Below are 16,216 nucleotides of genomic sequence, written 5' to 3'. Positions count from 1 at the left end.
GAACTGCCATCCACATCCACTTGGGCAGGAGGCCCAGCAGGGAGGAGGGAGCGCGGGGACCAGGGTCAGGGCAGCTCCAGCTGAGGGTGGGTGAGGGCAGCTGCGCCCCTCCTCACGCCGGCCACAGTCAGCAGAGCAGGGCAGCAGCGGGCCGGGCACGTGGGAGGAGCGACCGTCACCTCTCCCTGGCACTCCACCTGCCCAGGCCCAAGGCCCCCCTCCCAGCCACTCCCCCGTGGCTGCAGCCTCGAGGAAGATGCCCCCGTGGCCGTCCCCCCATGGCTGCGGTTCCCTGCATCTCTCAGCATCACTGCAGGCCCCGCCCTGCTGCCTGCCTCTCTCTGTGGGTCTCACTTCACGGCCAAACTCCTGGCACAAGAACCCGGCAGTTTGCCAGCAGCCAGGAATCAGGGGCACCCTGATGGGCACGTCTGGGGCCAGCACGTGGTCAGGGCACAGGCTCCAGCGTCAGACCTGGTTCAACTAAGTGACTTGCTCCAGGAATGTAACCCCGCTGCCTCCCTCGACTCATCTGTAAAGGGACAAACAGCAGCGCCTGGCCAGAGGGTGGGGTTCAAGGGAGCTTCAGCACCCAGCACCACGCCCGTACACAGAAGCGCCAATGGTGGTCACCATCGGCCAGCCAGACCTCCAGTCCTGGCACCGCCAGCAGCCTGGGGAGGGAGAGCCAGGCTTTGGGAGCACCGGGAGTCCCTTGTGGCCACTGGCCTGGGTGGGGGAGGGACTCAGGGATCACGACTCTGGGGAACGATGGCTGGACCAGAGCCCAGGCCACAGTGCCACGAGAAGGATCTGATCTTGTCGCCCTGTTAAAGTCCTTCTGTAACTGTCCATGGTCTCGAGACTGAAGTCCAAGGCCGCTCCATCCAGTGCCCACCTTCTTTCCCAGGCTCTTGGCCCTTCTTGCCACCATTGTGGCCTGGGATCCCTGCTCCAAACTTGAGCAATTTGTGCTTCCCCAGCAATACCCCATCTCCATGCCACTCCCTGAGGTTTCTTCAGTCTCCAGTTCTGCCTAGTGAACTCCTACTCACACTGCAAGACCCTATCCAGATGTCCCTTCCTCTATGAAACTGTCCATTATTCTCATAAGTAAAGCTAAGTCACACCTTCCTCCGAACTTAGTGAAAGTGGGGACCAATGATACTCTTAGCCCAATACTCCTTTCTAGGAACAACTCCCAGTTCTCCACACCCACAGCTATTACAAGAGTTGTTGTGTCAACATTGATACAATGTGGCCCCACCACCCTGGCCCCAGTTGGTTAATTCTGAGAGAGTCACCTGATTCAAGTGGGCCAAACAGAGCACTTTGCTGGCATTATTGGAACTGGAACTGGGAAAGAAAAGTCCATCTCTCTGGTAGCCAAAAGTGTAAGGTATAAAATTCAGAGCCTCCAGCCACATATTTGCCACAACATGGAACAGACCAGGAAGAGACCAGAGCCCAGAGTGGGAGGCAAGGGGTCAAGTGTTTCCTGCAGACCTTTGGGCTCAGGTTCCAGTGGCCCCTGAAGCCCATCCCCTCCTGCCCTTCTCATTCCAGGGGGTCCAACCACTCTTGGATTCCATACGATGCCCAGGTCTGGTCCAGGAAAACCCTGAGCCCCAGTGACTGCAAGCGTTTCTGTCCTTGCCAACCAGAGGCCTCATCCCTGGGGATGGCAAAGGCCCTGCCAGCTGATGGCTCCTCGAGAAGGCTCCGTGCAGGCCCTTCACCCACGGGCTCTTGCAAGGCCATGGAATTTTTATTTTATATTTATATTTTTATTTTTATACTTTCTTTCTTAAAGAAGACACCCCCCCAACGTGCATAAGCTTCAGGCCCCATGGGACCCACCCTCAGCCTCTGAGGTCTGTGAGTCTCTGGGAGCTCAGGACGGTGTCTTGTGACCCTCTCTTGGCCCGATGCCCAGCACACAGAGGACACAGGCAGTGTGGACACGTCCCTGGAGTCCTGTGGGCCGTAACTAATTTCATGCTTCCTGGCCTGGCCCCCTTCACAACGCAGGCACGTGAGCGAGTGGAGAAGCAGAGCTGGAAGCATCTGCAGGTCTGTCCTATGGCCGTGTCGCAACAGACGCGTGTCCCCAGTAAGGAGCCGGGGACACGCTCTCAAAGGGCCGGCCCGGCCCTCATGGCCGTGTCGGGTGCCGCCACCCCGGGCCCTACAGGAGCCATCTCGTCAGATCACGGTCCCCAGCGTCCAGGGAGACATGCCCGGCTCTGCCCTGAGTTGCCCGTGTTAACGCCCCCTCCCCTGGTCCACAAAGGAGTCAGGGACCCCCGACCCCCGGGCCCCTGCATCACTGAACGAAAATGTCGTGCTCACCAGGGTTCCTGCCACTAAATCAAACACTGATAAGCCCCCCTAATTTCTCTAAGACAATTTTAGCCGCACAAAACGCAACGTAAATGTTAATAGGACACGGCTGCCTGGAAGCCCAGGGGCAGGCGGCCTGGGAAATGGTAATTCACCGCGTGTTTGCCGAGGCAGGCCAGGCGCACACACTGGGGACAAGTTGGTCTCTTTAACTTAACTGGCGTCCTCTTAAAGGCACAGCAGCCTCTTCCTGGAAAGCGGTCTCCTTGGCCACGACGCAACCTGTGCACCGGGTCCCCTACAGCTGGAGAGACTCACTCACACAGGTGAAGCATCACAGTAGCACCGGGAGCGCCCCTGTGGGCACTCCCTGGTTGTCTCAGCAAGCAGCTCCGCACCCTAGAGACAGAGGCAGACGGATGCCCCGCGTCTCCCGCCATGAGAGCGGCCATCTGTGATGCACTGAGAGGCATGGGGAGTTTTGCTATAATCATGTCTGCTCCCCGCCAGCACCCTGTGTCACGGGTCTTATTAACCCAATCTGCAGGCGAGAAAACTGAGGTTCCAGAGAGTATAAGCCACTCCCAAGGGTGAGGGTCAGAGGCGGGATCTGAAACAAGCCTGCCTGCCCGCCAGCCACGCCGGCCACACCGCCCACAGAGCCCCGGTCCCAGGAGGAAACACAGCCAGGGTGATGACACCCGGCTCCCACCCTCAGTTCTACTTGGCCCAGGAAGGCTGGGAGCATCTCCCAAGGTCACGCAGCAAGGTCAGGCCAACCCTGACCTCAAGCCCAGTGCCCTTTCCTCAGCCGCGGGCCGGGGTGGGGGTGAGGGTTCAGGAAAGTGAGTTCAGGCACACAGCCCCCTCTGCCGTCTGCAGGGTCCTCCAGCTTCCTGGCACCCCCTCCACAGCTCTGCAGGGTCCAGCCCCAATGTGCCCCTGACACGGTCCCCAGCTGAGGCCCGCATGGCAGAGGGCTGGGCAGGACTCCTGGGCCCATAGAACCTACCTGGGCCTGCTCCTTCCACCTGCCTAGCCCTCACCCTCAGCATCTGCAACTGACACCCACACCCGGCAGGGCAAGGCCAGGTCCCTCGGTGACCAGGGGGGCCACAGCGGAGGTGCTTCTGCTGCCCACAGCTCTGGCTTCCCACAGGGCCCTCTCCAGCGGGGAGTCCACACACACTATGGGTCACAGGCAGCCTGTCCCCTGCCAGGGAAACAGGGCTGAGCCACACAGGCAAGACCACCTGAGGCAGTGGACTGAGCCTGGGGTCCCCGGACCCTGGAGAACCGGGGCCAGATCTGGAGACCTCTGACCCAAGGCCGATGGTCACAGCGTGGCCGGGTGGGTCTGAGACAGGGCAGCCCTCGCCCACGAGATGGGGTTAAGCCCACCTTGCAGGCAGGGAGGGCTCGGCCGGTGGGGGGGGGTTGCTAGTCAAGCGGTGTCTGTGGACAGAGCCTGGACCCAGCCCGGCCCCCTGCAGAGCCCCGCCCGTGCATCTCACTCTCCCTGGGCCACCTCGGGCCACATGCACTGTTAGCCAGCAATGTCTGGGGGTCCAAAGCTGACATCCGGCCTCCGGCCGGCAGCCCCCAGCCCAGACGTCCCTTCTCCAAGCTCCTGGACCAAATCGACTCTAACCACCCCCCACCCGAGCTCCTGCTAAGGGTCAGGGAGTGGCCAGGGAGGGGGAAGCTCCCTGAGTCTCTTGGGAGACATCCCCAGACACCGGACCGCAGAGTCTCCTGAGCGGGCTCACCACGGGAAGGACACGGGAGACAAGGGCTCACAGAAACGGGCCGGGCACCGAAGACCCACCAGACAGGACCCACCCGCCAGCCAACATGCCCACGACAAGTTGCTGCTCCAGGGAGCTGGGGTCTGCGTCTTGGTCTGACCACCGTTCAGCGGCATCGCGAGAGTCTCTGCACGTCAGAGGAGGAGGGAGGGCTGTGGCGAGGTGCGCGTGTGGCCCGCAGCACAGGCGGCTCCCTCCGGGCAACGGAAATCCATCCGGATTTAATGAAAACGTTAACCTCAGTTCCACCCCATCTCCTCCCTGCGCCGCCGAGGTCTGAGAACGGCGAGGGCCGTCGCCGCAGCTGGAGGACGCCCCCCAGCCCCCGGCCCCGTGCAGACGCGTCCCCTGGGGGCCAGGCCCCACCCACGCCCCCAGCTCCCTCTCCCCGCCACCCAGTGCCAAGCTCCCTGACACCCAGCAGACGCTCCCGTCCCGTGGGCGCCGCGCCCGGCACAGCCCTGAACGCCGCCGCCCCCCAAGGCAGCGCGCGCGGGCGGCGGAGGCCTGGGAGCAGGTCTGTAACCTGCGCACCGAGGGAAGCGGGGAGGCTTTTCCAATCACCTCAGACACAGGAGTCTGGGTTTCCGTGTCAGAGGACACACTTCATCCCTTTTATCTCCTCTGTCAGGGCCCAGAGCGGATGCTTCGCCCGGGTCCCCGGAGGCAGCTCCGCGCAGAGTCATCAGAGCCAGGCTCAGCCACCCAGCGGCCCCGACCCAGCCGGCCTCCCCGGCAGTCGGATGGCCGCAGCCCGCAGCGGGTGGTCGGGGTGCGGAGAGGCTGTGGGTGGGAGGGGGCCGCCCACCTCCGGGGAGGCGGACTCCTAGCAGAGCCAGGACCCGAGCATCCGGGGGCAGGGGGCAGAGGGTCTGTTGCTGCCCCAGAGCCTTTCCAAACCCAGACCCTCAATGGTCACCCTTCAGCCTGGGGCCATCCAGACCGCCCTCCCCACCTGCAGGACAGAGTCCACCTCCTCACCCGGCACCCGGCCCCTCAAACATCCCTCAACGCCCACCTGCTCCGGGCTCTGGCTGCAAAGCTCTTCCGTCCTCTGGGTTTGCCCACGAGGTGCCCAGCACTGAGAGCCCCCGTTCTTCCCTCCTAGACACCAATCTCCGACCCTAGGACTTGGCCCAGGCCCCACACCCAGGACCCTCTGCAGCCACTTCCCCCAAACCCCCGAGGGTCTCCAGTCCCTGGACGCTCCTCCACCCTGGCCCCCCCTCCTGCTGGGCTGTGAGCTCCCAGAGGACCAACCTGGCTCTGAGGCCTTTCAGGAGCCTGGGGCCCAGCTCTGGGACTGGAGCACAGTAGGTACTCAGGGGACCCGAGCTCCGCCCACTGAACAGAGAAGTGAAGAGACAGACATTGTCCATCCTCCACGGGGCAGCTGCCAATGCCCACCAGGGAGGCCGGGAGCGCCCAGGGGGTCAGGAGCTGCCTGCGTGCAGAGAAGGGTCCAGGGGCTCGGGGAGCTTCAGGGGCCCAGCTGCCTGATGTTCCTGACTCTTCCCAAGCACCTTGAGAAGTGGCTGCCTTGGCCCCCATATACAGGTAGGAACACTGAGGCACGGACGGAGCACTGAGTAACCTGGCCTGTGCCACGTGCGCACCAAGGGGAGCCCATGACCCCGTGGCTTATCAGCCCTTGGATTTGAACCTGCTTCAAAGTATGGCAAACTCCCCTGGCCAACAACTTCTCCTTCCACTCTGCCTCCGGAGGACCCGCCACAGAGATACCCTCAACCTGCCCTCCCTGGGAAGAACGTGTGGCCCACAGAGGGACAGTGAGGCCCGTGGCCCCACTTGGCCCAGGCCCCTGCCACAGAGGATCCCACGCAGAGGCTCCGGCTGGCCTGAGTCATTAGTGTCCTCAGCCCCGGGCCGCATCTCGGGATGGAGACAGCCAGCCCGCAGAAGGCCCCGGGAGGCCTCGGGCCCGCCCGCCTGCGAAGGCATGCTCCCTCCCGAGGAGCAGGCCGGGCCTCTCCAACCACCCGGCCCCAAAGCCAAACACCATGTGGGGCTGAGTCCGTAGCACCCTCCTGCCGCCTTCCCCAAAGAGCCGTCAATCTACGGCTAGAATAATCCCTGAGCCAGGAGCCCCGTATATCAGAGGAACAGGCTGCCCTCCGCGTGGCGGCATCTTCCCCCTGCCAGCTCCAGCCCCGCACGCGGGGCTCCGTGTTCCCAACCTGCCGAGGAGGCTGAGTTATTTGTGGACATGGAAACCAGACCCAGAGACACGCAGCAGCCACAAATTGACTGCCCCTCCACGCGCCGTGTCGCCCCCCATTTATCCAAGACCGGGTGGGAAGCTGACACCGTGTGCTCATCTTTGGGCTCCGAACATGTCCCCGCGCTGCCTTCTTCACCCACGGCCCAGGCTTTCCAGCCGCCACGGGTTCCTGGCCTGTCGCCACCGCTTCATGGACGCAGACAGGACCAGCTTCTGCCACAGAGGCTAGGATTCCGAAGGGTATGGGGACGGGACAGCCGCCGTGTTATTGTTGCTGAGGGGGTGGTGGCAGTGTTGTCCCCTCTCGGTGACACCTGCAGAGGGACACCGTGCAAAGCCCTGGCGTGAGCGGGGTTTCTGTGCAGCTGTGAACCAAATGAAACGTTCTTTCCCTGCTGAGTCTCTCCAAGAGACGATGCAACATTGCACGCCCCCCTGCGCCTGGTCCTCCCGATCGGGAGCCCCTCTCCCCACCACCACCCCGAGGAGCCCCACACAGAGAGGAGGCCCAGCCCCACCCCCATCTGGAGCCCACCCAGACGACTGCAGGACCCTAACCGTGGGGCCACCGGGCGCTTTGTTAAAATTCATCACCATGTTCCAGGCCCCCCACCACCAGCCACCGCAGCAAAGAGGTGACCTGTGAGCTCAGACACCTGCCAAGACCTCTGGCGCTGTCACATTAGAAGGGGCCGCAGAAGGATTTGCCACCGATAGCATCCTGCGGCCTGTCATTAAATATTGATGAAAGGCGAGAGGGGACAGCTATGCAAATTAGGCATCGATCTTCCCGGGCAGGGCTGAGCTAATGAGGCGGCCGAGGAGGGCCAGGGTGGGCACTGGGAGGACATCCCCGGTGCCAGGCTGCAGGGGATGGGGCCTTGGTTCCAGCAGCCCTGGGGTCCCAGCACCAAAGGATGGGGTGGGGCTAGGAGTGACCAGGGCAGACCGCCCAGCTGCCCAGCCTCTGCTCCTTGGCTGAGAGAAGCGGCTGCTTCCCCCAGTCACCCCCCAGGAGGGGGCCTCAGCCCCCGGTGTGAGAGAGAGTGCCCCACACCCGGATCTGCACTCCGGCTTCGCTGCCGGCATGGTTTTTGTTATTTTTTTTTAATAGAAGCATTTGACTTTTTTATCTTAAGACAATTTGCATAGTAAATGTCTAAAAATTAGTGACAACGTATATTCTTGAAAATCCCCTTTGTAAAAAGCCTCGAAGCACTGAATTATAATACCTACTTTAAAGAACAGTGATGCCTAAATTTTCAAGAAGGAATGAAAATGTCTTCTTTTGACTGAAAGGGCGGCGGCTCCAGCAGCATTCCCCTCTCGTTCCAGAGGCGCATCTGAAATCATCTCAGGAGTGCATACGTGAGGACGGAAGCTTCTGAGAGAGTCCCCCCACCCTTTCTAGAGAAAGGAACGTTCTCCTGGAACATTCTGACCGTCCAGCGGCATCGCCTCGAGGATGGCACTGGGGACCCCCGTCTCCTTTTGTCCACAGATAGCGCCGCCCCTGGGCCGGGCCCCAGCACTCCCGATTCCTGGATTGGCTGAAACGGAGGCAGCTTGCGAGCCCACACCTGCTGGACCCTCGTCTGCAGCAGGGGCCCCCAGCCAGGTGCTGTGCCTTCTGCTTAAGGATCAGGAATCCTTCCTTCTAGAGAGATTCTGATGCAAAATGATTCCTTTCCAAAGTGGTTTCTTTCAGTGGCTGTTCAGCGATCCAGAAAGCTGTGTTTTCCAGAAACAGACCTCCTGGTGGGAATGTCCTGGCCTAGCGCCATCCCCGTGCCAGGGCTGGGGGTGGGGGTGGGGGTTGGCCTGGGAGAAAAGCCAGGGCAGGCAACTGTCATGTTTCCTCAGCCAGAGCCTCCCCTGCTTTACTGAGCCAGACCCCCAGCCCCTGTTTCTTCCTAGTAATTTTCTGTCCGCTGACCCACCTGCCCCTCGGCTATAAGCCCCGCTGTCCCAGGCTATGTTCAGAGGTCAGCCCCTCCCCTCTGCAAAATCCCATGGCCCTGGGCCCCACGCCTATCGCGACGGCCCCTTACATACCCTGTTTGACAAGTGCCATTGCGTATTTTCTTTAACAGGGGCAAGACTCCAGGCCGGCAGACCTCTCCGTCTTCTGGGTCCCCGAGGCCGCGGTCCCCTCACCACCTTCTTCGCATCTGGCCTGGCCTCTGCCCCCGCCTCCCTGCCCCCTCCCCCATCACACAGTGTCACGGTCACAACCGGGGCGGGGCGGCAGGCCAGCATCAGCCTCCGTGTCCCCTGCCCGTGTGCGCACCCTGGGAGAGCGGGGCAGACCCGCCTCGGTGCGTGTCCTCTGCCCAGCGCACTTCTGGGCCGAGGCTGAGCGGGCAGCTCCCCCGACCCCCACCCATGCCTCCAGGGCTTTCTCCTGCCTGCAAGCAAGAGAGGAAAGGTTTTCCTGCCCCCTCACCCCCAAACTGAGAAGGAAGAGGCTCTTGCTGCTGGGAGGACTGAAGTGCTGAGGTCTCCCCAGCCCCTCCGCACCCCCCCCCACAGAAGGGGCAGCTGGGGCTGCACGTGACCCCCCCATCGCCTGAGGCGTCACACAATTGGAACTCCAACTGGCGATGTCCTGCTGGGCTCAGCGCCTCCATGTACCCTGACGGGGCAGGGGTCACTCAGCAGAGAGCCTTTTGCTCCATGGTCAGATGTGGGGCCCACGAAGGGAGGCTCCCCAGCACCCCCGGAGGGGCCAACACACCTCTTCTCACCCCCCCCCAGCCAGTGGGCATGGGTCCCCCAGCTGACGCAGGGCCTCTCCCAAGTCATTACTGACCCAGCCGGTCCTAAAACCCAGTCTCAGCCCCTTCCTGCCTCCCTCTGCACGCCCAGCTCAGCGGGCTTTGCTGGGAGCCTTCAGGGAAGGAGCGGGGGCCCCTCAGCTCCCCACGAGCCCCATCCCATACCCCCTCCTGGAGAACAAGCCTGGGGGCGCAGTTTGCAGCCCATCCCCCACCCCTGCGGACGGGTCAGCTGCCCGCTGGTCTGGCCAGCCACTCCTTCCAGTTCATTCCAAGGTGTTAAGAGGCTGTCCCAGCAGGGTGGGGTGTGAAGAGCTGGCAAGACGCGTTTCCGCTAACCCTCTCCACCCCCCGCCCACCACGCCCCCCGTGCCAGAAACCAAACCTCACGCCAGCCTTTGTCCCGTTCACAACCACGCCTACTGATAGAAATAATTAACACAAAATAAAACTGACAACAGCCAGAATTCTCCTGGAAAGTGCTGTGCCTGGATGAAGCTTGGCGGAAGTGTGCTCGACCCCCCGGGGGCTCCGGGGGAGCAGCCAGGATGGGAGGCGTGACCGCGGATCACACGTGCAATGCAGGAGGTGCCGAAACCACGGGCAGGCGAGGGAGGCCTCGGGGAGAGGGAAATGTTTAGAGAGAGAACTAGAAATGGGAGTCAACGCTTCTGTAGAGAAAATTGATCAGGGAGTTCTATTGTCTTTGAGGCTGGATGTGGCCCCAAAGGCAGGAGATCCCCTCCTGGAATCTGGGAGTGTGACCCAATTTGGTAAAAAGTCTTCGCAAATGTGATTAAGTCAAGGTTCTTGAGATGGGAGGTTACCCTGGATCATTCCGGATTTTCGGGTGGGGGGCAGGTGGCCTGAATGCACCATGTGTCTTTTATCTGAGGGAGGCAGAGGGAGATTTGATGACACCCAGCGGAGGCCCTGCGGAGGCGGCGGCAGAGACCGGAGGGAGGTAGCCACAAGCCAAGGGACACGGCCGCCACCAGGAGCTGGAGGAGGCAGGAAGGTCCTTCCCTAGAGCCTCCGGGGGGAGCTCTGTCCAGCTGACACCTCGATTTCAGCCTGGTAATGCTGATTGCGGACTTCTGGCCTCCAGAACCTTGAAAGGGTGCTTTTCCGGTCTGCGATAATTTGTTACGGCAGCCTCAGGAAGCTAACAGGAGGCACACCTCCAGAGAAATACCCCATCGGGTGGTGTGCTGGTTTCTGGTGCTGTGTGACACATCACCACAAACTTGGCGCCCTAAGACAACCCCCGCTGAGGACGTGCAGGCTGTCGGTCAGAGGGCCAACACAGCGTGGCCTGGTTCTGCGCTCAGGCTGGGCTGAGCTCTCATCTGGAAGCGCTGGGGAAGGCTCCCAGACGGGCCCCTCCCGGCTTTCACAGAATTCAGTTCCTGGAGGTGCAGGACAGACTCCCCGCTCTCACTCTGGCTACCGCTGGAAGGCGAGGGTGGGGGGCTGTGTCAGCAAACAGAGGCTGTTTGTGGACCCCCCGCCTCCTGCTTCCAGCCCCTGACGTCTCTCTGCCACCCGCCAGGGAAAACCTTCTGCGTTGAAAGGCCATGCGCCTAGGTCAGGCCTGCCCAGAGAACCTCCCTGTGTTGAGGTCAGCGGATTCATAACCTTAACTGTGAAGTCCCTGGTGTCCTGTCACAGAGCACAAGAGAGGGTGGGGCCACGGGGCCGTCCTGGAGCCCCGCCCACCGCAGGCGGCCTGGTGCTGATGAAAGTATTCATAGAAATAAGGTCAGATAGCTCAGGGCCAAACGTCCTCAGGTGGGAACCACAGGACAGTGGAATCTGGGCCCAGCCTGCGTGGGGCACAGCTGGGCCACCCTCCCCCCTCACTCCAACCCGACCTCCCACTGTCCCCAGGCAGGTCCTCTCGGCCCCCACTCACGGTCACCCTGGGCCTGAGCTGACCGTCCAGTTCTCGGAGGTGCCGAGGGCCGAGGGCCTGGCTTCCCGTCTCGGCAGTGCTGCACAGGCCGTGGGTCTCAGGGCCTGTGCAGGCTCACGGAGCACCTGCCACGTCGGGGGCTGTGTGCTCAGTACCCCAGACGTGCCAGTGAGGAGCCCACACGCTCCAGATCTAGTCAGTCCCTGAGTGCAGACACTGCGGGTGCCCAGCCCCGAGCCCCCGGCCCTCAGAGCCCACCGCCCAGCCACACGCACCTGCAACCCGCCACCTGAGGGCATCTCCGGCCCCGCTCCTGGGAGCAGCCCAGGTAGCTCAGGTGGGCTGACACTGGCATGTTTTGTATCAGCGCCAGAGGCCCCCAGAGGGACTGCGCCCCTTCCCCCTTCATCAACCCCCCGGGTCGGCTTGCTCCATCCACATCTTGCTCCCACTTATCTGCTGGTGGCCCCAGGATCCTTCTCCAAAGTCAGCACTTGCCCTGAGTCTCAAAGCGCACTTCTGGGGGAACCTCAACCTGACACTGCGAGCGTGGGTGCAGAGGGCGCAGCCCTCGCACAGACGGAGAGGCTAAGGCAGAGACACCAAATAACCACCCACGACGGCTAATCGGTAATTTGCAAGAGTGGGGACCGACCCCGGCTGGCTGCAAGGCCACCCTCTGAGCCGCCCGTTCCTCTGGGCCATCGCCAAGGTCTCCTCCTCCCTGGACCCTGCGCCCTCCCCGGTGAGTCGGGGACCGGCCCGAACGTCCGTTCCCTCCGAAGCAGCCTTGGACGGCGCGGGCCCTGCTGGCCAGTGAGGACAAGGCCCCGGCAGACCCGGGACACAGGCTCGCTGCCCCCCGGGCGCCCCAGGCAGCGTCCGCGCACCCTGCGCACCCCAGCGCTGCTCAGGCTGCCACACGTGCCTCCCTCCAGACAGATGGGCCGGGCTTATCTGCGAGGCGGGAGCCGCGGGATTCATGTACTGAAAAGTCTATTCCTAAAGCTGACAATAGTTGAAGAGCAATTTCTCCACAATAAATTCTGCCTTCAGCACCAGGATCTTCTTTCTGCTGATCTGTCACATTCCGAGTTTCTCCCAGGGATCGGAGACCCACCACGTGCCTGAGAGGCAGGCTCCTGCCTGGGGCAGAGGGTTGGGGGCGGGGGACAGAGGAGTGACACACGGGCGTCAGGGAGAGACGCGCACGTCATCTGCCCGGAAGGGACCACGGCTGTGAACTCGGGGGCTGGAGTCAGTTCTTGAGTGATGTGCTGGGGGTCCCTGGTCTCTTTCCAGGTAGGAAGGGAAACCAGCCCCGTTCACAGACCCCTAGCTGCTCAAGGCGTCACCCAGCTCCCCGGACCTGGACTACCAGTGTAGGGTCTGCCGCCTTCCTGGGCTCCTGACCCCCGCAGGGACTCCCCAGCCCCTTGGCTCTGGCATGTCCTGGTGGGTCCTGACCACTCTCCCCTCCTGCCCAGGCTGGCTGGCCCTCCTGACCCCGCCTCAGCCCATCCCCCATCACCGGCCACCCGCCCACCTGCCCCTCCAATCCCACTTCCAGGAATTCTGGACTCCAGGCCCGGGGTCCCCGTCGCAGCTCCCGGTACCGCTGCCCCTCTGGGCCGGGATAGCCGCCCCCCTCCCCCGGCCCCACCGCAAGCGCTTCTGAGGTCCTGCTGGATCCTGGCACGAAACGGCGCCAAGGGGCGGACTGGCTGTTGGAAAGGAGAAGCCCGATCTGGATCACGCACGTGGCAATTGAATCCTCAGTTTGACGTTTATTTCGGCAGAGCTGTAATTAAAAGGCATTTGGGGAGCGCTTACGTGTGTCTAATTAGACCTTGTTGGGTTTCTATGGAGATCCCTTCAGCTGTAACGGGAAGATCACCATCCCTGCCCTCTCTGGTGGCTGTGGACGGACGGGAGCCCGGAGGACAGAGCTGGCCACTGCTAGCTGCTCCGTTCCCGCCACGGACGGGCTAGCGGACAGACACTCGTGCAGGAGACCCAGCCGGGCGAGTTGGTCAAACCAGCTCCTGGGGCTGCCGCCTCCCCCGGAGGGGATCCAGCCCCACTGTTCCCTGGGCCCCACCCACACACAGAGGCAGTGGCCTGGGCTGCGGAGGGGCTGGACCTCAGAGCCCCCCACCCCACCTGGCAGGAGCCCCCGGCCTCTTCCGGAATAGTTCAGCGGCCTGCAGCCTCCCACCTTCCCCCTGTAGAGTGGCTGGGTCACCGCACGCTGGCCAGCCCCCTGACCCAGATGGACAGATGAACAGAGGCTGAAAGGCTGCAGAGACAGGACTCTCCAAAGGAGAAAAGACGGGCCTTTGGGGTCAACGTCCTGCGACAGTTCAGCCCCACTACGGTGCCCTGTGGGGGACGCCACGAGCCCGGCCCCTCACGCAGCTGTGAGATACACACACACACTTTACAAGGGGCTCGAGGGCTACACGGGGCGGCGGGAGACAAGAAGAGAGGCACCAGCACCAGGAGAGGCCACCTCAGGGGGGTCACCCATTTTGCTAATGAGGAAACTGAGGCAGAATCGCACAGCCCAGGGGAGGGAGGGGCCGGTACTGGGTCTCGAGCTGGTTAGTTGGGCCAGTTAGTATCCTGGGGCCCCAGGCCCAGCGGGTCTGATGGTCAGGCAGGAGGCAGGAAGGAAGGAAGGCAGCGTCCCTCTGACCTGCCGGGCTCAGCGCTAGGGCAGGTGCAGCCCAGGAGCCCCAGAACACGCCCAGGACAGAGGTCTCCCCAGGCCCTGCCCCGCCCCCGTAGGCTGACACTGCACCCAAGGACCCCCCAGAGGGAGACCCCCATGGGGGGAGGCCCAGGAAGCCCCGCCTGCCCTGTCCCTGGGCCGGAGCCTGCAGCTCAGCCACATGAACCGGGGGGGCAACGGCTTCTCTCCCGGCCCCGAGCTTCTCGTCTGTGGAAGGACCTGGTGCCGCCCACTCCCAGGGTCGGCAGGACCAAAGCTGGATGCGTCAAGTTCAAGCGTGTGGCCCCATCACCGTGCTCGTCATCTTTCAAGAACTCAGTCCCCTTCACCCAGCACCCACGGGGGTGGGCGTTCTGTGGGCTCTCCTCGTAAGGAGCAGTGTGCCCTCACCCTGCCAGGGACGCGCTTGTGTGTACACGCGTGCACACATATCTGTGCACACATGCACACGCATGTGCACACGCACACAGGCATGTGAGCATGCTTGCACACGTGTGAGCACACACGCAGGAACATGCTTGCACACACATGCGCACACACACAGCAGTGCACGTCAGGAGCCGGGGGACGGGTCTAATCTCTGAATTCACATAAGGCCGCCCCGGTTAGACTCATAACTGGACCTGGTGCTGCCTAAGAACCAGGAAAGCAGCATTCGTCCCTCGGGCTGGGGGGCCCACTTCCTGGGGAGTGGGCGCAGCTGTAATTGGCACCGCCTCCCATGCCCTGGGGCCTGCGGGGCTGCGTTCCCCTGGGGCCGGACGGAGGTGCATGCCCTCATCGTCCCTCCCAGCGCCCCCCCCAGCAAGGAGGAGCAGAACCCCCCCCGCCCCCGCTCCGACTGGCGCCTGCCTGGTCTTCTCGGGGCTCAGCCAGCTGAGCGGACACTGTTGGTGGCCCTCGGTCCTGGCGGCCCTCACCACCAGATCGTCGCCTCCACGGGGCCAGGACCGGTCTGCCTGGACACGGCCGTTTCCCCGGGGCCCGGGAGGGCGTCTGTGTTTGCCGGATGAAGGATCACCATTGCGTAGAAGGGGAAACTGAGGCCCGGAGAGAAGAGCCGGCCTCAAAGGCTACGGGCAGCAGGGTCAGTAAGTGGGACAGAGGCCACGCGGGGACCACACTGTGATCAGGACGGAGGCCACACACACGGGGACCACGCTGTGACAAAACAGCACCTGGTGCCTGAACACAGGCCCTGCCTCCAGTCACCCCCGTCCAGCTTTTTGTGGCCCGAGACCGTGCCCCCAGCCCAGCCAGGTGTCTGTCCTGACGCTCCCAGGCTCTGCCAGCCGAGAACCCAAACTGGCGGCCACACCAACGGGGCCCTCGCTGTCACTTCAATCCAGGGCACGGGGCTCGGGTTGTCCCATGCCTGCCCCCAGCTCCCCAAAGAACCACCCTCTACTCAGGCAGGACCTCGGACTCAGCTCGGTGAGGCCGGAGCAGAGCAGTGGCCGAGGAACGGCCCAGCCGCTCAGGCCTGCCCAGCCGCTGCCTTAGCCCCTCTGGTACCGGCAGCCCTCCCCGCCTCCTCCACCCAGGAGCCCTCGATACTCGATACTCGCAGAGCCTGGGGGGGGGGTGTCTCTCCCTGCCCCCGGCCACCAGCCCGGCAGCAGCACCCAGCCGGCCCTACGTCCTCACCCACACCTCCCTCCTCCTGTCAGTGTGGACGCGGTGTCCGTCAAACACCTGCGGGGTGCCGTCTCCACCTGCCTCGGGCTCCAGCCCTCCTGGACAGCAGCGAGGGTGTCCGCCCCCCGTCCCCTGCAGATAAGTGACCGGGCAAGAGGCAGAGGGACTAGCGAGTAAACAGGGAGGCAGGGCACTGGGTCCTGTGAGACTCTCACAGCCTGCCAGGCCCTCCCCGGAAACACCCCAGCAGGACAGGAGGGTCCCCAGGCCCCGGGGGCTGTAGGGAAAGGCTTTCTGACCCCCACGCAGGTCAGAGGCCCTTCAGCTTTCCAGTGACACGCAGCCCAGGACATCCACCAAAAGCCGGCTGGGCCTCCAGGCAGGTTTCAGAGCCCCTGCCACTGGCAGGGGGCTGCTGGGGCATGTGCCCAGAACTGGCTTCCTCACCCACGACATGCACAGAATCACACCATAAAATGGGCTCCTTGGACCACCGAGAAGGTTCACCACGGAGCGTGGCGCTCCACACACACAGGACGGGGCGCCCATCCCACCCAGAGAGGAGGCGGGGCCTGCCGTGAGTCTGCAGCCTGGGGGTGTCCCGGATCTGCCAGCCCAGACCAAGGGAGAACACATGGGGCCAGCCTTCCCCCCAGCAGAGGGACACCCACCGTGCCCTGTCCCGGTTCTCTGCCCCAAAACACTTGGCCCGGGCATTACCATGTCCTCCCAGGACTGCCTCCCAGGCCCTAGGCTGAG

At 63.1% G+C, this 16,216-nt stretch overlaps 1 protein-coding gene across 1 annotated transcript; it reads left to right on the top strand.

The window, feature by feature from the left end:
* Window positions 1-4,375: 4,375 nt before the first annotated feature.
* Window positions 4,376-14,832, top strand: LOC130851999 (basic proline-rich protein-like). The gene is made up of 14 exons (XM_057732648.1): window positions 4,376-4,672; window positions 4,783-4,923; window positions 5,113-5,209; window positions 5,280-5,464; window positions 6,460-6,633; window positions 7,895-8,011; window positions 8,926-9,079; window positions 9,262-9,397; window positions 11,061-11,253; window positions 11,558-11,634; window positions 11,728-11,830; window positions 11,874-12,069; window positions 12,573-12,697; window positions 14,458-14,832. The coding sequence occupies exons 1-14, from the start codon at window positions 4,376-4,378 to the stop codon at window positions 14,830-14,832; spliced, it is 2,370 nt and encodes a 789-aa protein (XP_057588631.1).
* Window positions 14,833-16,216: the final 1,384 nt, after the last annotated feature.

The sequence above is a fragment of the Hippopotamus amphibius genome, chromosome 4 (assembly GCF_030028045.1).
Source record: "Hippopotamus amphibius kiboko isolate mHipAmp2 chromosome 4, mHipAmp2.hap2, whole genome shotgun sequence".
NCBI classification, from domain to species: domain Eukaryota; kingdom Metazoa; phylum Chordata; class Mammalia; order Artiodactyla; family Hippopotamidae; genus Hippopotamus; species Hippopotamus amphibius.
Note: the sequence above shows the minus strand (reverse complement) of the source record. Positions and strands in the feature narration are given on the sequence as shown.